General features: G+C 61.9%; 1 protein-coding gene across 2 annotated transcripts in view; it reads left to right on the top strand.

The window, feature by feature from the left end:
• Window positions 1-23,342, top strand: part of MYT1 (myelin transcription factor 1) — a gene marked incomplete at both ends in the record, with an annotated part of 45,070 nt that overhangs the window by 5,720 nt on the left and 16,008 nt on the right. The window contains 11 exons of one of the 2 annotated variants that reach the window (XM_080813705.1): window positions 2,753-2,807; window positions 3,707-3,737; window positions 9,737-9,799; window positions 10,446-10,693; window positions 11,979-12,893; window positions 14,702-14,836; window positions 15,350-15,440; window positions 16,388-16,501; window positions 19,165-19,379; window positions 20,729-20,853; window positions 21,457-21,714. In XM_080813705.1, the coding sequence (XP_080669831.1) occupies window positions 2,753-2,807; window positions 3,707-3,737; window positions 9,737-9,799; window positions 10,446-10,693; window positions 11,979-12,893; window positions 14,702-14,836; window positions 15,350-15,440; window positions 16,388-16,501; window positions 19,165-19,379; window positions 20,729-20,853; window positions 21,457-21,714 (2,250 nt within the window). Of the gene's footprint in view, window positions 1-2,752; window positions 2,808-3,706; window positions 3,738-9,736; window positions 9,800-10,445; window positions 10,694-11,978; window positions 12,894-14,701; window positions 14,837-15,349; window positions 15,441-16,387; window positions 16,502-19,164; window positions 19,380-20,728; window positions 20,854-21,456; window positions 21,715-23,342 lie in introns of those variants that run through there. The other variant, XM_080813704.1, reaches the window with a different exon arrangement.

The following is a 23,342-nucleotide window of genomic DNA, read 5'->3' as shown; positions in this document are numbered from 1 at the left end:
TTTGGGAAAAGTGAAGGGTTCTTAAAAGTAAATCCGTGAAACGTTGAAACGAGTCTCGTCTTTGCACCGATGAGGGGCCTGTCTTGGTGTGGTGAGGGACAGAAGGCCCTGGGGGGCTGCCAGGAAGCCAGGCAGTGGCCCGAGCCCATGTGGTGCTCACGCAGGGGCCTTGGTCCTCTATCTTCCACACGGGGAGGGAGGCCGGCGGAGAGCGCGCCTCGGCAGAGTGCTCCGCTCTCTGGGAAGGGGAACAAGGGACGGAGCGGAGCTGGTTTTATCGTGTGTTCGCCCAGACGCTCTGAGGCAGCCACCGCCGCTCCTTCCAACAGCCCAGAAATCAGTCTCCCTGCCCCGACGTCGATGTCCCACGACACCCTCTCACGGATTCATCTCGTGTTAAAGAGCTCACCCGCGTTTCCTCCTGTGGCTGGGCTCCTTTCCCCCTTTTAGAATCAAAGCTACATGCACTGAAGAGAACTTCTCACTTACTGGCCACTTGACGCAGATAAATTGCGAATGGAAAGGTGCTCGGCAAAATGAATGTCCCAGCTGTGAGCTTCCTCAATGGGAGCTCGCAGTTCGCAAGCAGCGCCCAGTATGCATCCCTGCAACCCTTTCTGTTCTCTGCTCTTTGAATAATTTATCTGCAGGAAATCCAAATTGCCAAGGCATGCTTTAACCTAGCAGAATGATTGCCAATTTCCTTGGGAAAACTGACAAAAAAATAAAAAAAAGAAGGCTGCCGATTGCATTTCAGCTGAAAGCTGGCGCCCAGCAATCAGACGCATTAGCTCCATTGTGCGGCCGGCATCGGAAGGCATGCGCTCAGGCTCAGCGCAGATGACATTTGAAGGCTCATAAACGTAATGAAGTCCCTTTGACACCTGCTCCTCTCTTCACTTTAAATGTGAGTCATTGGTCCATGGGGAGCCTCTGCTTTAAAAATAGAGGTTATAGTGATTCTGTTCCGTGCTGCCGGAGAGCTGTCATAGGCCCGGGGCTCCGGACGCTGGCTCTGCCGCCTGGGCCCGCAGGCTGCGAGGATAACCCCCGGGTTGGAGTTCTGGTCCTTAACAAATCACATAAATTGTTGTGCGTGACTGCTGCCTGTGGGGAGGCACACTTTGCAGATTTCGTCTTCCTAACTGGGGGGATTCCTTCCCTCCTGCCAGGGCCCTCTGTACCTCAGAGCTCAGGCTTGTCTCTCGCTGGCCTCCAGGCTCTGAAGCCCGAGTCTGCCGCCCTTCCTGTCTTCCTTCTGCTGTCTGGCCTTGCCTTTGACAAGCCTTGGTTGTGGCCTGGGACAGGTGGCATTGCTCCGTCCCCTTCCCGGCCACAGGGACAGGTGGTGTGCCCGGTGGGGCTCATGGGCTGCATGGGATACCTCCCGCCGGATAGAGGCCCCTCCCCTCCGACCTCAGAGACAAGGGGCGCTTCCACTGTCCCACCCATCTCCTACCTCGTCACTACTGTCTGGCCAGATGTGTCATGGGTGACATTGGTCCAAGATTCTACGTGAGGACCTATGGCCCCGGGAGGGTCCCCTCCTTGGGCTTCTCCATGATGCTTGTCCCCAGGCTTCATCCTCCTGAGGGCTCTTCCTCGACTCCCCCACAGGACTATGTGGACCATGTTCCCCATGGGGATTGGGCAGGGTCGGGGAAAGTGGGGGTGCACTGATGGGCTCAGATGGGGCAGTCAGAGTATGTGAGGGGTCTGCACTGTGTGGGGTGCCCTGCCCCCTCAGGAGGACCCACTCACCCACTCCTGGGAGAAGGGACATCCCTAGGAGTGTGGCCTGTGGGTCCTGACCACATGGCCCCTCGGCCTGTGTTCTTGCCTGAAGCTGGCTCCCACCTGAGACTGCGTCCCACGTCTAGAGCCACAGTCTCCAGCATGGGGGCCACGGGCCCGGCATGTAGCCAGCCTGACTCAGATGTGCTGTGAGTCCAGGAGACGTGCAGGGTCTCTGTGAGTTAGTACAAAACAGCCTCCCACTCAGAGATTTTTCTACGGATTACTGTTGAAGTGACAATGGTCTGGGTAGGTCGGTTCAGGTAAGGTTTCATATATTAAAATCCGTGTCACGTGTCCTTTTACATTTGTAGTATGGCTGCTATCATGTCACTGTGCCTGACGTGCTCTCTGTCCCCACTGGGCGCTGGTGCCCCACTTCTGGGGACACACCCTCAGTGAGCACGTCCTGTCCCTGGGCTCAGGCCACTGGTCCCTGGGCTCCCTCCAGGACAGCACACAGTAGAAATCAAAGTAATTCATTTTCTGGACGCTTTGTGGAGACCCGTTCCAGTCCCGCCATCTAAGAGGGTGGCCCCAGTGTGTTGGGGCCCTCACGCCCGTGGGAAGCTGGGCTCTGGGGCCCAGTGGGGACCGGTTGTGGAGCTCCCCAGGCTGGCCAGGAGCCCGTGTGCTGGGAGCCCTACTGTCCACAAGGGTCTGGCAGATGGGGCAAGGGCTCCTGCAGGAGGTTCCTATGGGCGTGGGAAGGTGGGGGCAGTGGGAGTGCCGGGAGCTGGGCCGGGAGCTGGGGTCTCCCCACTGAAACCCCTGCCCCACGCTTGCTGGCCTGGGTCTCAGGTCTTCTCTTCCTGCGAGCCTACCCCTTGTCTGTGTGTGTCACAGGCTCTCTGTGACCAGAAGAGCTGGGGCCGGGCTGCGGTGGAGGTCCCGCGCAGCCCTCCGGGGTGGTCCTGGGCTCGGCCTCCACTAACATCCCAGTTGTTCTTGCTTGCAGATGAGCTTCGAAAATGAGGATAAACGGGCCCGCACGCGCTCCAAGGCCCTCCGAGGTGAGTGCCGCCCCCTCCCAGCCCAGTCTGGCTGTGAATTCCAGGCCCTAAAGTAACAGTCACGTTGCTCAGGAAGGCAGAAGCCCACATCGGTGACCAGGCCCTGGGAGGCTCCTCCCCTGATGCTGAGCATTGGGGGCCCATCCATGGTGTCTGGAGCCTGTGAGGCCCACGGTGGGGTCCAGACCAACCTGCTTGGGGTGCAGGTGAGCAGGTAGACGGCCCCAGAGTGGGGAAGGCAAAGGTCCCTCAGGAGACCTTTCCGTGTGGAGCTGGAATGCTGCCAGGCTTCTGTGACAGCCTCCTGCCCTCCTGGGAGGTCAGTCCTAGTGCAGGAGGACACGGGGGAGGGGAGGCTTGTCCGATTGAGCTGGCAGGGGGTGGGGGGGCCTTTGGCCGGCTCACCTCCCCGACTCCCTAAGTACACACCAGGCCAGGGCTGCACGTCCGGTGCGGGGAGGGGCCCGAGCGCTGAGCTTCCCAGGTGAGCTGCTCAGCCGGACCCCGGTGCGCTTTTGCCCAGCGTGGCCCCATCACCAGGGGCCAGCCGCTTGGTTGTCCCCGCCCAGCCTTCTCTGCTGGGTCAAGTTTCCTGTTGGAAGCTGACTTCCGGTGGCAATTTGAGAAAGAGACACTGTCCTGGTCCTGAAGGCTTGGAGAGCGGGGACTGGTTGGGACGCCTGACCCCTCTGTAAGGCCAGCAGCCTCTCGCGGGGAGATCTGGGGACAGCATCGCGGGGGGCGGCAGCTCGCCCCCCTGGCCCTGCAGCACATTCCAGGAGGTCAGGGAGGGATGGGGTTCCCTTCTCACTGGGATTGTCTCTGCTTCTTTTCCGTTTGTGCCTTTTTAGTTCGGACTGCCATATGTGTTTCCCTGTTTCTCTCTTTCTCTCACCCAGTGCCCCCAGAACCCACAGGTGCCGACCTCAGGTAAGAAAGGCTTTCTGCTAGCACCCAGCATTTTGCATGCCCGTGACCCCGAACACCCCACTGTCCCACACGGGGCACTTTGGATGGCTCAGCCGCCCTCCGGGACCCCTTTCTTCCTTGCCACGAGTCCCGCTACCTTCACTTCGCCTCTGCTCTCTCCCACCTCTGTCTTGGCTCCACCACACAGTCGGCCTTGGGACAGGGGCACAGATGTGCTGACCCATGGTCACCACCAGGCCTGCCTGTCCCCGTAGCTCCAGCCAGCAGCAAGGTGCTCATTAGGGGGCTCTCAAAAAGGGTTGTGCATCTGCTGGCCAGAGGCCCCATTTGGGCAGAGATGAGGGAAAGGGCTGCCGAGGTCCCCAGTCGTCCTCAGACTCCAGGTGTCGACCGTGGTTGGTGAGCTGGTGATCTCGCGCTGGCTGAGCTCTGTGAATTTCCAGATTCTAGGTCAGGTCTCACCGGAAGGGGCATCCTGAGGAGGAAGGGAGGACAGTCCACAGCAGGGATTTGCCAGGTCCAAGTAGGAGGGGCCATGTCGACTTGCCCCCACCTGCTGTCTTCTGTCCTGGGATTGGCCCCTGGGATGGCCAGAGAGGAAGCCCCCCCTAGTCCCATGCATCAGGGCTGTCCCAGAACCACCCACACGACCTTGGAACTTCAAACTCAGTGGGCCTGGGCCCTCAGTGCTGTTTTACTTAGACAGGGCTGGTGATGTTCAGTAACCAACAAGGAAAACCAGCCCTCAGACCCCCCTGTTTCCTGAGGAGGGGCGGTGCCAGGTGTCCCGGCTCTGACAGAAAAGGGGAAAGGAAAGTGGTGCTCATGGATGGTCCCAGAATGTCAAGGGGTGTCAGGGGCCCCCTTTAAGGCCACAAATTCCCCATGAGACGGAGCTGGGTTTGGACTGCAGCGGCGCTAACCTGCCAGAGGCTTGTCCTTGGGGGACAGAAGGGCTCCAGGCCCACCCTCGTTCCCACAGAGCCCCCAGCCCCCAGGCCCCTGGCCATGTTGGTGGGGCGCTCTGCCCACGCAGAAGGGCCGAGGGCGACAACCACACCTCAGTGAGGTTCTGTGAGCTTCTGGACTCCCAGCGGGGGACACACAGAACATCCCAGTTTCTGAGGGTCCGTGCTCTTCCTGCCCTGCCCAACCCCCAGCCTGGGGCAGACTTTCCCACGCCACTGCACATGTCCGGAGCTTACGGGGAGAGATTCTTACCAAACTGAACAAGTCTGGGGCCGGGGCCGTCTCATTTCTCGCCAGAGTGGTTGATGGCTGGCCTTTGCCAATCAGGACGCTGAGAGGACCCCGGGGTGTCCAGCATCCCTCTAACCTTTGAGGCTGTGAGCCGGGGACAGAAGGGAAGGGCCCGGAGGGAGGCCGGAGGCCCAGGCTCGTGACAGACTCTGCATTGGCTGCCCAGCCTAGTCTCGCTCTCAGGACACGTGGCCTGCCGCTATTTTTACACGTGTGGGAAGTGGGGAAACCGAGGCTTGGAGGACTGAAATTCGACTGGAAGAGCTGGGTCATACGTGTACCACCCCAGGCCCCGGCCCAGCTCATGGGGAGAGAGTGGGAAGGCTGCCAAACCAGGCCGGGGGAAGGTCCACAGAACTTACTCCCTGGATGGGTGGCCAGAGGCACCAGGGGAGAGAAGGCTTCCAGGAGGAGGTGGCACTTCCTCTGGCGTGTGATGCTCAGCGGACAACCTCTTCAGGACCGTGAAGGGGAGGAGGCAGGTCACGGGACTCAAGGAAGTTCTGGGTTTTGGTAACAGCAGCTAATTTGGGCAACAGGTAAAGTCATGGAGTGACTTGCGAAGGCAGATCCAAAGACCTTTCTCTCCTAATTTTGAAATAGAACAAAAATGACTCTGAAGATAGTGTTGTTTTGAAGTACTCTCAGAGAGGACCCAACCGTGAGAGGGTCCTGTGAGCACCTTCATTCACCGTGAGGTCTCAACCTCCTTTCTCTCGGCAGTAGGGAGACTGTTGCAGGTGTTAGTGGAGAAACTAGGGACGAATGCATTGATGTCTAATGTTTTAGCAACAATCCTCAAGGTTTGGGGCTGCTTGGAGCTGAGTGGAGTCCTCTGTGCTGAAGAGACGCCCACGTCCTGCCTGGAAGGTGCAGGTCACTCCTGTGCTCCTGAGTGCTCGTTGGCCGTGAACTACACCTGGGGCTGTGATCTGTGGTGGGATCGTGGCTCTCGATCCTTAGCTGTGCACACCAACCACACGGGCACCTTTATGCCATGAGAATGGGCAGACGCTGCAAGCCGGAACATCTGCCCAGCCCACCAGTGGCTCTGCCCCGTCCTGGTGAGGCTTACGCTCTGGGTGCCAGGGCAGGGAGACTGTGATCTCCAACAGGACATCACTGTATTAGATAAACTCATGCAAAGTCACTGGAAGGGAGAGCCGAGTTAGGGGGAAGCTCTACAGTGGGGCTCCACGGATGAGGGATAGATGCCTCCCTGTCCCAGAATTTGGCCCGCATTCCCTGTCCCAGTTTTTTTTTCCCCAGCTTGAGCTCCCAGGAGGTTGCTCGCTCTCAGGGGAGTGGCACGGCTGTTGTTAGGAGCGGAGCTGAACAGGAGGCTGACTGGGAGCCGCCAGGGCTCTGAGTGCATTCTCCTGCCTCTGGAGCCCATGTTGCTTCTCTGTGCCCTGGGTTTAGCGCTGAGCGCCCAAGAGAAAGCAGACGGACCTGGTGGCTTTTCCTTTGCGTCTGTGCAGAATGGGAAGAAATGTGGGACCCTGGACCCTGGTCTGCGCCCTGGTCTGGGCCCTGGTCTGGGCCCTGGTCTGGGTCCTGCTCTGGGCCTTGGTCTGGGCCCTGGTCTGGGCCTTGGTCTGGGCCCTGGTCTGGGTCCTGGTCTGGGCCTTGGTCTGGGCCCTGCTCTGGGTCCTGGTCTGGGCCCTGGTCTGGGTCCTGCTCTGGGCCCTGGTCTGGGTCCTGCTCTGGGCCCTGGTCTGGGTCCTGGTCTGGGTCCCGGTCTGGGCCCTGGTCTGGGCCCTGGTCTGGGCCCTGGTCTGGGCCCTGGTCTGGGCCTTGGTCTGGGTCCTGGTCTGGGTCCCGGTCTGGGCCCTGGTCTGGGCCCTGGTCTGGGCCCTGGTCTGGGCCCTGGTCTGGGCCTTGGTCTGGGTCCTGCTCTGGGCCTTGGTCTGGGCCCTGGTCTGGGCCTTGGTCTGGGTCCTGCTCTGGGCCCTGGTCTGGGCCCTGGGCTGGGCCCTGGTCTGGGCCTTGGTCTGGGCCCTGCTCTGGGTCCTGCTCTGGGCCCTGGTCTGGGTCCTGCTCTGGGCCCTGGTCTGGGCCCTGGTCTGGGCCCTGGGCTGGGCCCTGGGCTGGGCCCTGGTCTGGGCCCTGGTCTGGGCCTTGGTCTGGGTCCTGCTCTGGGCCTTGGTCTGGGCCCTGGTCTGGGCCTTGGTCTGGGTCCTGCTCTGGGCCTTGGTCTGGGCCCTGCTCTGGGTCCTGCTCTGGGCCCTGGTCTGGGTCCTGCTCTGGGCCCTGGTCTGGGCCTTGGTCTGGGCCCTGGTCTGGGTCCTGCTCTGGGCCCTGGTCTGGGTCCTGCTCTGGGCCCTGGTCTGGGCCCTGGTCTGGGTCCTGGTCTGGGCCCTGGTCTGGGTCCTGGTCTGGGTCCTGCTCTGGGCCTTGGTCTGGGCCCTGCTCTGGGCCCTGCTCTGGGTCCTGGTCTGGGCCCTGGTCTGGGCCCGCCTGCAGCTGCACGGCCTGGGAGGGGCCGTTGGAGGGGTTGGCTGGTGGGAAGGTGGGGCACCTGCTTTCCTCTGCAGGTGCCTGCTGGCCACCCCCCCCCCCCCCCCAGAGCACGTTTGAGGAGAGCCGCCCGTCTGTCACACCTGCATCTGGGTTCCCTCCCAGCTGTGTAACCTCACTGGAGGGCCTCCTTGGAGCCAGTGGCCAGCTCCTGCCCAGGGGACAGATGAGAATGGACGGGTGCCCCACCTGCCTGCAGGGGCCTGGAGGGAAATCAGTCCTGTCGAGGGCTGGTAGCTGAGTGCAGGGCTCCGGCTGGGGTTTGGATCTTCCTGGCCTCAGCCTTGACTTCCCTTGACACCTGTAGCTTATGGTTGGATGTGCAAAGCTGTCACCAGGACCCTGCTCAGCGGGGACCGTGAGCAGGCTGTCTGCAAGCCTCCTGCCTATCTTCCTGTCCCTGCCACCCTCCGGGAACCACAGCGGGGAGCTCAGGAAGAAGCCCTGGCTGCATCAGCCTCCTCCCCGCAAGACGGGGGTAGCTTGTGCTGCTTCTTCGCCCAGGCCCCAAGCACCCTGGGGGCGCTTGTAAGGGAAATGGTGTGAACCGTGCAGCCCAGGCGGTGGGCAGGCAGCCGCTGGGCTTTGACTGGGTCTCCCGTGGCCACTGCGTGGGGAGCCAGAGTGCAGGGGCTCCGGCTTCTAATCCCACAGCGGTCCTCACCTGCCCCAGACATGTGGGCTCCCTGCCCGCCCTGCTGCCCCCTGGGCTAGAGGCCAGGACGCTGTGAGCTGGTGGCTGGAGGTGTGGCTCAGAGCTGGTGATGCATCCGGGGGCAGGGCCAGCGGCCTTCGGGACTCCACAGCAGCTGCCACATAATTGCCTGATTAACTCAGTGATTAATCGGCTAATTGGGACCTCAGCTTCAAATCCCTAGTAACAAGGACCTTTTGTGAAAAGTCTCAAAGCTAGCTCTGGAGAGAGAGAAAGCAAGCGTGGGGCATAGATTTTTAGAATAGACGGCCGGGGGCAGCAAGTCCTGTCTGTCTGGAAAGGAAATCCACAATAAAACGTGGCACGTCCTCCCTCCCTCTCCCCTGTCCTCCCTTCCTCCTTTCTTCCTTTTAAACTGAGAGTCAGCCGAGGCAGCCTCAGCCTGGAGGGCAGCAGGGAGACGGTGCTGTTGAGCTCGTAGGTGGGGCGGGGCTTGCCTCCGTCCACCCGCCCACGAGGGTGACCTGTGTGGCCTGGGGAGCCCCACAGTGCATTGCCGTTAGGCTGTGATCAGTCAGATTAGAAACCATCAGGCGTGTCTAGACTGAGGTCGGGGGCTGTGCCCCTTCCGGGGCCCACCCTGTTCTTCCCTCCCAGGATCTGGGAGAGCCTGATCAGACCCCCTGATGCCAAGCCTGTTAAAAACAAGGGCTTCCCATCTTGGGACGGCCCCTCCCCGGAGGAGCTCGGGCTCAGCCTCCCCGGGGTGACCTCCCATGCCTTCTCCCACTTCCCGGGACGTTGACTTGCCACTCCGGAACAGGAGGGAATGTCTGCTTCTTGCTGTCTGCGGTCAGTGGATGTGCCCAGCAGCCCATGGGATCCCGGCCTTGCACAGGGCTGACTCCAGGTGAACTGGGCCGGGTGGTAGGCCCCATGCCCGTGACCTGCAGTTTCCAGAGCTTTCCGTGGTTTGGTTCCCTAGGGCGACAGATGACAGTGGCGGGGGAGGGACTCCTGGGTGCCTCGCCTTCCTCCCCGTGCACTTGCTGGCCCCCAGGGTGCATGAGGCCCAGCAGCCCCCTCCCCCCCAGCCCCCCGCACGTCTATGGGTAGCCCCCCCGGGTCAGAGGCCCTCCTGGCCTCACCTCCCTGCACCAGGCTGAGGGCCTCAGAGCACAGCGACGGCCGGCTTTGCCCTTGGGCCGGCCTCAGGTGCTGGTTCTGGGGGCTCCACAGAGCGTCCTGGTTCTTGGCTGCTGGGAAGCCGGCAGCAGTTTGCTGGCAGTGGGAAAGACTCATGCACAGAAAAAAGAAGCTGTCTAGGAGACGCCGATGTTGGAAGTCTTGATCTCATACATGCAGATCTTTAATTAAACACACTCATAAAATTGTAATGAGTCATTCGTTTACTTTAATGGGGTGAGTTATTTCATTAATTTTTAGTGAACTGCAAGCAGCCATTCTGAGAGGCACTGTTTGGAGACAGTCTCCTGCTCCCAGGGAAGGGTCTGGGGCGGGCGGGTCCTTCCCCGCCTGACCACCCCTGCTTCTCTCCCCCCAGCTGCCCCACCCCAGGATGCACTGGCTCAGGACACATCCGGGGCAAGTACTCCAGGCACCGCAGGTAAGGGGGCTCCTGGAGAGCAGTGGGACTGCGGGCTGCGGTAGCCCCTCGCCCTCTCTGGGCCCTTTTGTAGATCTAGAACCTTCCATCTGTGCCTGTGGCTGCTGAGGCCAACACGGCCGTGGCGTGTCATGCCGCGACCTCTCTGCTGGCGGTGCAAGGCCAGAGGAGAGCGTTGGCAGGGAGCTCAGAGCGGACCTGCCATCCACGAGGGTAGCCTCAGTGAGCTGCCGCCTGGTCGTCGCTGTTGTCCGCTCGACTGTGGTGGGGGAGGGTGTGCAGGGTCTGGAGGTGGAGAGGAAAGGCCCAGGGCACCCGATGGCCCGCCAGGTGGGAGGAAGCGGGCTGGGACTGACAGGGCCAGTGCCCGCCTCGGCCCCGCAGTGGGCGGGCCGTGGACAGGGCCCCTGAGGTTAGGTCTCACGAGAGAAGAACGACACGCAGTTTAAAGCACGTGGGTTTTTAATTCACAGAAAACTTAAGTACATCAACCTGCCTGTCATGAATGTGGGGCTTTTAGCTGAGGGCCAGTGACGAGTCGCGAAGATGAGCTTTCACCGCAGGGAGCATGGCTGCTGCGGGTGGAGCGCGGGCGGGAGGGCCCCAGAGAGCCTCGACAGGGCGGCCCTGGTCCCCTTCCTCCCAGTTCGCAGAGCTGCCCGCTGGCCAAGAAGAGGAAGCTGGAGGGCGCCCCGGCCGAGCACCTGGCGTCCACGCGGAAGTCCCGGGCCCTGAAGCTGGCGCTGGACGAGGGCTGTGGCGCGGACACCGACGGCAGCGAGGAGGCCGAGGTGAAGGACGCCTCTGTCTCGGATGAATCGGAAGGAACTCCGGAGGAGGACGAGGCTGAACTGCCAGGACAGGAGGAGATTCATCGTCCCGAGCCAGCTGAAGGTGCTTTGTGGCTCTTTCTCCCCCGAAATAAAGGGCGCTTAGTGTGGCCCTGGAGAATCACAGCCTGCGAGTGGGGAGGGGGCCCCACTCCGAGGCAGTGAAAGCGCCGCCGAGGAAGCCCTTCCTGAGAACAAGCGAAGTCTTGTCCTGACATTCGTTGGGGTTTCCTGGAGAGGGGCCGGAGCAGGGTGTTGGAGGGGCCTGTGGGCACATCTCTGGGATCGCTGTGGGGGTGCGTGTGTGTGTGTGTGTGAGAGAGAGAGAGACGGATGGACAGATGGGCATGGGCTGTGCCTCGGGTTGTGGGGGAAGGGGGCTCAGACAGACCCCCTCCACCTGGCCTCAGGGAAGGGCAGCTGGGGTGGGGCAGGGGTCCACTTGGCATCAGGTGAGACTGTGGGGGGTGTCCAGGGAAGCCTGGGGTGGGATGGGGACCCGAAGGGATTCCGCGCCGAGCAGTCTAGTCTTCCCTGGGGGGGTGGGGTGGCAGACTTTGGCAAATGCTGGTGTGAAAGTGGCCCTGGGTCCCGGAGGGAAGTGTCCGTCTGCCCCTCCAGTCTGGCAGACTTTAGTCCTGGGAGTGGGACTGAGACATGAGGTCCCGAACCCCCAGAAAAGCAAGGTGCTGTGTCTTCTGCCCTCGCACGGTCTGAGACGGTTTTCTGCTTTATTTTGGAGCCAATTCTCAGCGAGAGTCCTCATGCTCGCCTCCCTCCTGGGGGGTCTCTGGTCATCTTTGCAGTGGTGTGTGGCCCAGTGGGCTCTAGGGAGAAAGCACTAGCCTGCCCGCTTTCTTACAGAGGAGGGAGTTTGGGGTTTGGGCAGCAGCCCCGGCTGGCCCCCCTGGAACAGGTGCCCACACCCGGGGCGTCCTTGTGACCACCCCACAGGCCGGCGTGTGGGGAGCCTTCACCACAGCAAGGTCATGGCACTTAAGACGTGTACACGGGTGTCTTTTAAAAACATAAATTCCTTTTCTGCTTTGTGTGTGTGAAGCAAATTTTAGAATCTGTTGTATTAAGTGCCATTTTATGAAATGCAGGTTTACCCGATTTGAGAAAGTAGTCTTAAAGGGAGGGGCTGTTAGTAACAAGTATCAGAGAGTCTCCCAGCTTCGGAAGAAGTAGTGACCCCTTCTCCTCCTCAAATAAGTTCAGCACGTGTCTGTCGTCCAGCAGAGGGGCCGGCACGCCTGGCCACCTTCCCCTCTCCGGGGGTGTCGTGCTCCCCAGTGGTTGGGGCAGGGCGCTCCTTGGGCTCTTCCCACATGCTTCTTTCTGTGCAGGAAGGAGCCCTGTCAAGTCCCACTTCGGATCCAAGCCCGTCGGCAGCTCTGCGGGCCCCGCCAAGGGCGGCTACAGTAGCTACCAGGAGATCATTGCCACGTCTCTCCTCAACCTGGGCCAAATCGCTGTAGAGACCCTAGTTGGGGAGGACTTGGGCCAGGTGGCCAAGCCGGGCCCTGGTGTTGTGCACCTGGTTCAGGAGGAGGCTGAGGAAGGGGCCACCAGTGACGAGGGGGAGAAGGACGTGTTCCTCCGGCCGGAGGATACAGAGCAGGTGGTGGGAGTCACCAGGGAGCGCCCCCAGGAGCTCGGTCCCCAGGCTGTGGAGGGTGTGGCCAGCGAGGAGTCCAGCAAGAGGAAAGTCGCTCTGGGTAACGAGGAAGAGGAAGAGGAGGAGGACGAAGAGGAGGAGGAGGAGGAAGAGGAGGAGGAAGAGGAGGAGGAGGAGGAGGAAGAGGACGAGGAAGAGGAGGAGGAGGAGGAGGAAGAGGATGAGGAAGAGGAGGAAGAGGACGAGGAAGAGGAGGAGGAGGAGGAGGAGGTGGCCGCTCCTGAGGTCATCTGCCAGGAGGATGCCCCCCTTGCCCCTGGCCAGCAGGCCCCTGAAGCCCGGCCGCCGGCCTCGCCCAGCCCCAGGCCCGAGTACTCCGTCCTGGTGGAGGAGCGCTCTGACGATGGCCGGGACGAAGACGCGCGCTCCCAGAAGTCCGCGGTCACCGACGAGTCGGAGATGTACGACGTGATGACCCGTGGGAACCTGGGTCTCCTGGAGCAGGCTATTGCCCTAAAGGCTGAGCAGGTACAAGCCGTCTGTGAGCCCGGCTGCCCACCCACCGAGCAGGGCCAGCTGGGCCCCGGGGAGCCCGGGAAGGCAGTGAGGCCCCTGGATGCCCGGAAGAACTACTGCAGCAAAGGTAGGGCTGTTGGCCGGGCCCACACGACCTCCCGTCCTCCCTCCCACCCTCCCTGCCCCCCCACCCCCCGCCGGGACTGGGTAGGGCTCGTCCCCCCACTGTCCCCACTGGGCATGGAGAGGCAGGCTGAGGGACAGGTGTGTCCAGAGCGGAGGACCTTACCGGCTAGAGGCAGGGCTGACAGGTGCAGACAAAGGGCACACATACACATAACTACAGACTGGCCTTTGATGCAGGGAATGGGCTCACGCTGCCCTTGTGGGGCAATCCAGAGAGAGCAGCAGAGCTCCTGGGGGGGAAAGCGGAGGCTAGGAGGGACAGTCAGCTCCAGCAGCTCAGCCGCAGCTTGGGGCTGGCCGTGGTCATGGAGAGACACAGGCAGACCCTGGGCGGACACAGCTGGGTCGTAGTGACATTGAGTGAGCTCTGGGGAACCCCAGTTGGTAGGTAAGTGGGGACACAGGGCACAGTTTTCCTGGGGAACCTCAGTGAGATGAGCTTGGGGCAGATGCTGAGGGACACAGCTGAGGGGACACAGATGAGGATGTTGTTTTAACCTGGAGGAGACCTGTCACCTTTCAGGGTGGCACAGATGTGGGGACAGCAGCTCGAGAGCTCGGATTCAGACTGGCAAGGTCTTGAGGGGACACGGGTGCAAGGAGACCCAGATGAAGCGACAGAAGTTGGAGCCTGTGTAGAGTATCAGTCTGCAGGCAGTGGGCTTGGGGCCACGGATCAGGGCAGAGATGTGTATGGCTGGGGGACACCGTGTATGGCTGGGGGACACCAGCCGAGTGACGGCCACAGGCCCGGGTGTTAGGGTGACTCAGACCTGTGGGAATGGACACTGGGGGACCTGCCTTCAGGGATAGAGTTGAGGGCATGGACCCAGGGGACGGAGCCTCGGGGTGAGGAAGATGGCCGAGCTGGAAGCACCAGGCAGGGGAGAGACGGGGCTCATGGCGAGGGTCGGATGCAGCCTGAGACCCAGATAGAGCCCGTGTTCGGGAAGCAGGCATTGGGGACGGGTTGGGGACGACCCTGCCTGCTGGGTTGGTGGACGTCCAGCTTCCTGCCCATTTGAACGTGGAGATACAGAGCCCCCCCCCCCGGGTTTCTGCCTTGCCTGGGGGAGGCATTCTGAGTGTGGCTGTGTGACCTCTGCTTCTCCTGGAGGGGATGGCCGCACCCAGGAATTTCTCTGGGACATCGGCTATGCTCTGGGGATCATTGTGTCCTGACAGGTGTTCCCTTCTGGCCCCTACATCCTATAGGGACATCTCCGGGCCCACAGAGCCTAGACTTGAGCTCAGCAACTGAGATTTGAGTTGAAATTTCTGCCCGTGCCTTTATTAGTCATGCGGCTTTTGGCAAGTTAACCGTCTTTGTCCTCGCTTTGCCAAATCCAAAGGACAGGTCCCAGCAAGGAACTGGTCCCATTTTCACCTCTCTGTGCAGAGGCCGGAGCTCTAGGCTCAGGGGCTCTGGAGGCATGGCCCCAACGCTGAAGCCAACAGGCTCCCACAACGTCAGCAGGAGTGGGGAGAGAGGGCGCCAGCTGCCACCTGCGTCCTCCTCCTGAATACGCTGCCCATCCGTTACATGGGAGGGTTTTCCATGAGGACGGCCAATATGGACCAGTGTCCCCAGAATGATCCAGCCCTGGTCCCTCCCAGGCACCTGGGCAGTCTGGCCACTCTGCTCCGGACGCCGTGAATGAAGGAGCATGGCTGTCCCATTCCCCTCCCCACTCGCCACCCACCACGCAGTTTTCTCGCTGCACGAACTGATGCATCTTGTGTGTTTAGATCCCTCAAGAGCTGAGAAGCGTGAGATCAAGTGTCCGACACCAGGCTGTGATGGCACCGGCCACGTCACAGGGCTGTACCCTCACCACCGAAGCCTGTCTGGCTGCCCCCACAAGGACAGGATCCCCCCGGAGAGTGAGTAGCTGTGCACAACTCAAACCATCTCTGTTGCTTGGATGGCGTTCCTGTGGAGGAGGGGTCACCCAGGGCCCTGTCCCCTTGGACAGGCTCTGTCCAGATGCCCCAACTCGAGCCCTACGAGGCTGGGGATGTGCGGCATGCCCAGTCACCTGCCTTGAGACAGCAGCCCCGTGCCAGGGCCCCAGGAAGCCTGTGAGGGGACAGCCAGTCGCCTGTGCTCTGACGGGCACAGGAGAGGGCCTGTCCTCACTTCCAGCCTAGGGACAGTAACTGCGAACAGGGGTCTCAAAGGCAAATCCCAGAGCCACCGGGGGTGTTGAGGGCAAGTTGGCTTCCGCCCCAGGGAGGCCGGTGGGAGGGAGCACGGCTGGACTGGGCTGAGGCCGGTGGGCCCTCCCGGCTGCTGCTCTCAGCTGCCCTCCTCCCACAAGGTTGCAGACCTCACACGGGGCCCCTCCGTCTTCCTTGGCCGTGCTCAGCGTGTCCCTCCCTCTGGCTCTCTCGCAGTCTTGGCCATGCACGAGAATGTGCTCAAGTGCCCCACCCCCGGCTGCACCGGCCAAGGCCACGTGAACAGCAACCGCAACACTCACAGAAGGTACTTAGGTCGAGCTGGGCGTGGCGGGGGTGGTGGTGGGGCGGGCTGGGCCTCGTGTGTATGCCCCGGCCTGGGATGGTGCAAGGTCGGGGCAGGCCTCTTGGTGGGGGGTCGGAATGGCGCCCCGAGATGTGGTCCTTATGGGAGTGGTCCTGAGACACCAGAGGGTGCTGGAGGGATGGGTGAGTGCCCCCCAGAGAGGCCTCCTGCCCTTGGGGAGAGCCAGGTGAGGCTCCCCTGGGAGGCCTCCACACGCCAGGACTGAGCTCCAGGCTAGAGTGTGGGGGCCGTGGCCCAGGCAGACCCAAGACTCCCGGGGTGCCCTTGGGGTTTCGCTGTCTGCCATCCTGCACGGCGAGAGGTGACCGTACTCCCCACCTGGAGCGCCTTGGGTAGTGTGGCTGTCCTTGCGAAGGCGGCTGCGCTTCCCTGAGAAGAGGCCACACTCCTGAGTGGGGCTGTGGCTGTCCCTTGGCCCGTAGCCGGTCAGCCTGATGCGGACAGCTGAGGTTGCTCCCATGGGGTCTTAGGTCAGGTGCTTGCCGGGGAGGGGCCTGGCCTCCAGGGTCAGCACCTGGGGTGTGTGGCTGCAGGGGCCTCGGTCCTCCCCAGGTTGGCTGACGGGGCATGAGCCGGAGACAGGTCCCGAGGGCTACTCTCTGGTCGGCAGTGAGAGGAGGGCAGGGAGGTGAGCTGTAGGCCTACTGCCCAGACCTGCCTCGAGCTGTGAAGGCATTTAGGGTCAGCTCTGTCTTCCCCTGTCATTGCTGAGGGTTTCCCCAAACAGAAAGCGACGTGCATGCACAGCTACTCTGAGGGCTCGAGGACGGAGCAAGAGAGACAGGAGCCTTCCCTGGGCTCTGGGTGGTGTTTGCGAGCTCCTGGCTTGGACAGGCCGGGTCTGGGTCTGGAAGACAGTCCTTAGCTGTCCTCTGCCTTTTCTCCAGTTTGTCTGGATGTCCCATTGCTGCTGCTGAAAAATTGGCCAAATCTCATGAGAAGCAACAGCCGCAAACGGGAGACCCTTCCAAGAGTAGCTCCAGCTCCGATCGGATCCTCAGGTGAGTGAGATGAGCCCCAGAGCCGAACTCGCCTGCCCCCCAGGGTCCCACAGGGTCTTCCCAGCATCTCTGGGCGGCCCGCGTGTACGCGTGTGCGCGTGCGCTGAGGGCCTGAGTTGCTCTGGGGGCCCCCGGTGGGGAGCTAGAGGCTAGATTCTGGGGCGCACAGGACAGAGTCTGACAGCCGCACACTCACCCGCGTTTCCGCTGCGGCACAAACCCTGCGAGGCCGCCCTGCCTTGCTCTCTCCGAAGGCATCAGCTCTCCCCGCTGGGGAGCGCTCAGGGGCTGTTTGTGGAGATGCCGGTCCTGTCTCCAGAGACCAGACTACCCCCGCTGGCGGCCACTGGTGTCCAAACACTCCAGGAGCTGCTCCTTCCTGGTCACCCTGCCTGCACCTCCCTCACCTCAGGGAAGGACCCGGAACGGGGGGCGAGGACGGAGGCACGTGGTGCCGTTCAGAGCACGGCCTGCTTGTGGCCCCAGAGGTTCTGAGGCAGCCGTAGGCAAGCGTGTGTATAGACAGATGCCAGCGATCAGGGGCTCCCCAAAGGCCATTAAGAACGCATGTGCTTGGCACCCCGCCACCCCTGTGACTCTGTGACGGCAGGAGCCACACGAAGGCCACAGTGTCGGGAGCTCGCCCAAGGCAGCAATTATTGGTGAGGGGGGCGTGGAGGGAGCTGGCACTGGCCCCTGGCCAGCCTGGCCTCCGATTCTTGCTCTTGGCCAGAGGGCTGGCTCCCCACCTAGTGCCCTCACTCTGTGGATACTCTGCTCCCCGTGTCTCTGAGGGACCGGGACTTCAGAAGCCTCTCCCTTCCCAGTTCTGCAGATCCCAGTCCCGTATCTGCCCCTCAGAGGAGAACGCCGAGCAGGCACGAACCTGGGCAATAGCACAGACCCCGGTCTGGAGAGAGGCCCGCCTCCTTCCAGGGCCCACGCAGCCCTTGTCCCTTCCCTGCTGTGTGCCTGCCAAGGTCTCAGCCAGAGATCCTCGCCACCCCCCTTGGCTTGCTCTGTGGGTCCCCTGTGAGGGGTCTCCGGGTGGGGCCAGAGCCGGGGCCTCACCCCCCTGCACTCCCATCCACGGGGCCTTCAGCCCTGCGTGTCCAGTGGGCTCCTTTCCACCTGCTGGCTGGCTCCGAAGATGCTTGGGACCTGCTTCTTGCTTCTATCCTGGAACTGGTCCTTCCAGCTTGCCGTGCTGCTAATCCAGTTTTGTCCTGCCTTGATCTAAGTCACGGGTAAAACGTCAAACCAGCAGGCAGGCGAGGCCCTGGGAGCGCAGGGTCGGGGGCCGAGAGCCTCCCACGCAGTGGCTGTGCTCCTGGGGATCGGACGCCCCTTTGTTTGCCTGTGAAAGTGGATGACAGTGTTGTCTTGCGGACTTCGCAAATACCTCGTGAGGCCTGAACAAGGTTGTGACGTTTTGCCTCCCCAGGCCCTTCGTGCCGAGCTTCAGACGGTAGCGATGGAGGCCGGTGTTCAGGCTCTGCTCCTGCGGCGTGGCCGTGTTTCTGGGGGTCGTCCCCGGGGGGGGTGGCGAGGCTGTGCAGAAGGGTGCTGGCGTCCCAGACACTCCCTCTGCTGCGGGATGGGGCCCTGGCCGAGGAAGCCAGCAACCCGTGCCGCCAGCTCTAAGCTCAGGGTTCTTTTCTCCGCTGGGTGGTGCCTGAGCCCTCTCCGGGGACTCCTCCGGACGCTGCCTGGCCCTCTGCCCTCCTTGGGGAAGGGCAATGGGCCTATGCTTGGGGCAGCTGCTTTTCCACGGTCCAGGCGCAGCTCTGATCTCCTCAGGGCTGCGGGGTCTGTCCCCGGGCTCTTGTTCCACCATCCCATCCCCGCTTCTTGATCCAGGCTGCAGTCGTCGCTTGGTTCAGAGTCGGGAGCAGAGAGAGCGGCCACGCCTCTCCTCTTCCTTCCCTTCTCTCTGAGCTGACCAGCGCAGAAGCCTGCCCACACACTGCGTGGGGGCCACTCCCCGCCTGTCTGGTCTTCCTGCCCCGGCCCCGTGCCGTCTCCGCTCCCGTCTTCATGCCCCCTGTCCTGTATTCGCAATGTTGAGCGGTCTCGTGACCGTGAGCGTGGGCCCGCAGGGCCTCCCTGCTGTCAGCCTGTTCAGCCCCTCTGCGGCTCTTCTCCAAGGACGTCAGGCAGAGAATAGTGCAGGGCTGGGGCCCCGGCCAGTCGAGAGCTGAGTCGGGCCCTCCCTGAGCCCGGTTCTCAGAAGCACCCACATTACGTCTGGATGTCCTGTCTCCCTTCTCACTGGGCAGCTCTGATATTGCAGCAGGAGAATTCTGTCTAGAGGTGGCTGGCCATTGTCCGAAGGGTGCTCCTGTGGACTTGCCTGCCAAAGGCTCCCACTACCGGTAGCCAAGCTCTTTGAAAGCGGCCCTCCTAAGCTCTGGGGGGACGTCTAAGGCCTGCCCTCCCCCTGGTCTGCGGGGACACATGCCATCGTCCCTTCAAGGCTCCCATTGTTTGCTCCCAGCTCTCTTCCTCATCCAGAACAGGCCCCAGGCACCCTTTCGTGGGGGGACGTGGGGGAGGGTCTCTGTGTACATGGGGCTCTGAGGGGTTCCTGCCTGGACTGTAGGGTGGGGCTTGGGGTCCCTGGTCCTGTCCTCATGGTGCTACACCTCTGTCCTACACCTCAGGCCTATGTGCTTTGTGAAGCAGCTTGAAGTCCCTCCGTATGGAAGCTACCGGCCTAATGTGGCCCCTGCCACCCCCAGGGCTAACTTGGCCAAGGAGCTGGAGAAGTTCTCCAAGGTCACCTTTGACTACGCAAGTTTTGACGCTCAGGTTTTTGGCAAACGCATGCTTGCCCCAAAGATTCAGACCAGCGAAACCTCACCTAAAGCCTTTAAATGTAAGTTGGGGAGACCCACTCCTGGGAGGTGTAGGGTTTGAGAGAGGGGAGGAGGGACCTCCTCACCAGCAGCATGTAGGGACTCTCTGCCCCGGGGCTGCCTGGGTGTCCCGTGTCCACCATGGTGGCTTTCCCAGAGTCTGTGGCTTCCTCATGTTACTGCCACCATGTTCCCCATCAAGCTCGATGTATCTCTTCACTGTTCGTGAAACAACACCCAGGTCCTTCACGGTGTGCGTGTCCGAAGTCTTGAGAATAAGTTCCCTGATGTGGTCCGCCCTGCGGGGGCTCAGAGAGCCGCCACGCTGAGCCTAGGCAGACAGAATCCGTTTGCCTTCCTGCATGAGGACCGTCTCACTGGATAGTGTGCTGCGGCGTTAGCCACAGGTTTTCTGGGTACTTGTACTAACAAAATGTGTTCCTATGAGCTTTGGAGAACAACCCTTTCTGTCTGTTTTGGTCACTGAATATACCAATCTGTGGGTCACAAGCCCATTAGCCCGAGAAACACATACGAAATGGAAAAGCAGCCCACTGAGCCCATGAGACCAGAGCTGGCATCTCCCAGGGGGTGTCTGGCCCTCCGATGCAGCTGTGAGGACTTTCTGTCACGTTAATAATGGAAACACCAGGGGCTGACACAGCCGCCAGCGCCAGTGCGGACCTTTGTCCTATCTGCCCGGTGCTGTGGCGCCCAGGGAGGACCTAACGTGCACAGGGATCTCTCCGGAGGCCCGGGAACTTACTGGTGCTGCCGTGACGTTGGAAGTGTTACACCTGACAGCTAGTTTTGGGCTACAACATAATCCCTAGAAAAGAACATTTTATGCCCTCATTGGCCGTGTTTATTTGAACGATAACACGACTTTACTGAAGTGGTATTATGGGGGCACCCAAAGTAGCCTTTCGAGATGCCGGGACGACGACTTTCCTACCCGAGTAACATTCCGGCCACTCCTTCTCACAGAGGTCTGTACCCTCTGTCAGTGTCCCCAGCGGACAGCGCATGTTGGCTGGACGCTTCAGAGAGGCCGGCATGACTTTGGAGGCGTTTGTTCTCTCTGCCCAAGTGTTAAACGAGCCGGAAATGGCCTCCTGAACGCCTTCTGAGGGGACGGGCAGGGTGTGCTGTGGCCCCGAGACCCGACCGAGCGACCCTGCCCCAGGCTGGCCTCCTTAGAGCTGCGCGCCGCGCCCTCCCGGCCAGCCCCGGAGCTCCCCACTGCGTCCGCGCGGCCGCCTCCCATTCCAGTCGCATACCAGCCGCTGTTGTTCCCTTTCTGCAGCCCAACCTTTCCCAAAGGCCTCTCCCCCCAGGCACAGCCCCCCCACTTCACCCCCTTCTGCAGGCTTCGACTACACGCATGACGCCGAGGCTGCGCACATGGCTGCCACGGCCATCCTGAACCTCTCCACGCGCTGCTGGGAGATGCCCGAGAACCTCAGCACCAAGCCACAGGACCTGCCCAGCAAGGTGGGTGCGGCCCCTCTGGGGAACCCCTCCAAGGAACCCCTCCGAGGAACCCCTCCGAGGCAGCCACAGGCTGGGGGGTTTACAGTCGCGACGACAAGCCCCCACGTGACATGAGCTTAGGACACTCAGTGTCCACTGGACAATCATCATTTTTATCTCCTCTTCCTCCCGCTTGTGGCTCCTGTGACCGGAGGGGCTGTGTGAGTCCCCTGTGAGAGCTTTGTGTGCTGTGCCTAAGTGGGACTGAATGGCTGTGCACACGCATGTTCCTCCGTGTTCCCCTGAGTCTGAGGGTCATGCACATATGTGTGACCTCATGTTCTCCTGAGGCTGATGGTTGAGCACGTGCCCTTGTGTGATCATGGTCGGCGCGTCTCTAGGTTTGGTGATGTTAGCAGGACCTGGAAGAGGGGCGGCCCCTCCGCATCGATCTCAGGAGTTGGCGAGTCAGGAAGCCTGCTTCTCAGAGCCTCTTGTGTTCTGGTTTGGGCCTGCTTCCTTCCGAGGGAAACATTGTCCTGGGCTGTCTGTGACGCTGGTTCGTGGACCAGAAGTCACCCGTGGGGTGAAGTCCCTAGCACGGATTCTGCATCATGGTTGCAGGCTGCGGACATCGAGGTGGATGAAAACGGGACCCTGGACCTGAGCATGCACAGACACCGCAAGCGCGATGGCGCCTTCCCGGGAGGGGGTCCCAGTGTGAAGGCTCCCGATGCCTCCCAGCGCCAGAGCAGCGTCAGCGCCGCCCCCAGCAGCTCCATGGCCTCGCCCCAGTGCAGCCAGGCCTCCCGCCAGGACGAGTGGGACCGACCGTTGGACTACACCAAGCCCAGCCGCCCGCGAGAGGAGGAGCCCGAGGAGGTGGGTGTGGGGCTTGTGGGCTCTCACGTCTCTGGGGAGAGCTGTTGGGGACCTGTCCCTGCACGCGGGGGGCCTGGCCACCTCTGGCAAGCCAGCATCCGGCCTGCCGTGCTGGAGGGCTTTTCGGCCTGGGGCCACGCTGTGGTATTGTCCCACCTGAGAGAGAGGTCATTCTCCTGCTCCCACGGACTTGGTGATCAGCACCATCGTGGGCCCCCGGAAAGCATGGGGAGAAGGAGGGCTTCTTTCACATCCCATGGGGCATATTCGGGACCGGCTCCAAATTCCTGGGTTTTGTGGCCTTCCCCAACCCTGAATTCTGCAGCAGTCCCTCCTGACCATCTGCAGGACATACAGCCACCCGGCTCCTTGACGGAGGAGGCCACAGGGTGGGCAGTGGCCTGAGTCCCGAGACCAGCACCACCTGTTAAAGAGCAGAAGACAGGTGTCTTTGTCGGAGCTGCTGTCTGGGGGCAGGGGAGCCGCCCTTTCTAGCCACTCTACCCTCCTGAGAGTGGGACTGGTTGAAAGCTCTTCCCCACAGATGTGTGTGTCCGAGTAGCAGAGCCCAGCTGCGGGAGTGGCATTGACTCCCAGGGGCCTCCACAGTGTGGGCGGGCCGGCAGGTCCCCTCATTCTCCCTCCCTGTCCCTGCCAGCACCCCCTCCCGCCGACCCCAGAAGGGCAGGGGGCCGGTCCCTGTGGAGGAGACCTCTCTGGGAGACAACCAGCCTGCAGTTCAGTCCTCCCGCCCCCTGCGCCCTCTACGCCCCCCCACATGTCTGCATCACAGAGGGGGAGACTGGGCCCCTGGCTGAGGTCACTTGGCACAGTCCCGTGGCTATAACTTGGTGTTAGGCTCCAGGAGGGGGGCCCCTCTCAGACTGAGCCCTGAGCGGGATGGGCTGGCCTGGGCAAGCCCTCTGGGACTGTGTGTTTGGTTTTCTCCTTGGCCAGTGGGAGCCCAGTCTGAGGCCAGATGCGGCCCCCGCGGGGGGACCCCCCAGTAGAGTCTGCCCTAACCTTGTTCCAGTCCTGCTCCAAGGTCTGAGCCCCCTTCCTGGTGACTGCAGCCCCTCGCTTGGCTCCTCCCCGCACCTTTCCATGACTCCCGGCTCAGGCTGACATCCCTGGCTGCCTGGTCCCTCCCCTTCTCCCTTCCACACCCTCGGAGCCTCCCAAGACTCATGTCATCCGTCTCAGAGGTCCTGAGGTCCTTGCCCGCAGAAGCCTGTCCCCACAGTCATTCTCCCTCTAGAGCCTCAGCTCACTCCCAGTCCCTCCCTCTCCTCCAGCTCCCTTCTGGGCACCGGTGGGTCACCCCCAGAAATGCCTCCCTCATCCAGGCCTTCCTGGCCCTTCTGCCACGGCCCAGGACCCCCGACTCAGACTCCCCAGCTCTGCGTGAGGCTCCTCGGTTCATCCCATGCCCCACCCTTAGCCTCACCTCCCACCCTGGCCTCTGGCAGCAGCCAGGACAGTGTCCGTGCGCCTCGGGGACGCCTCCCTTGCTGTGGAGTGGCCTCCTCCCTGGGCTTCTGGGAAGCTGCCGTTTATCCTGGAGACCTGGCTTCAGTCCAGCTTGCTCAGGGGAGGGAACGCTTGCCCCGTGCCTTGTGCGGTCACAG

Source organism: Martes martes, assembly GCF_963455335.1.
Source record: "Martes martes genome assembly, chromosome: 9".
Lineage (NCBI taxonomy): Eukaryota > Metazoa > Chordata > Mammalia > Carnivora > Mustelidae > Martes > Martes martes.
The sequence above is the reverse complement of the archived record's forward strand: the minus strand, read 5'-3'. Positions and strand labels throughout refer to the sequence as shown.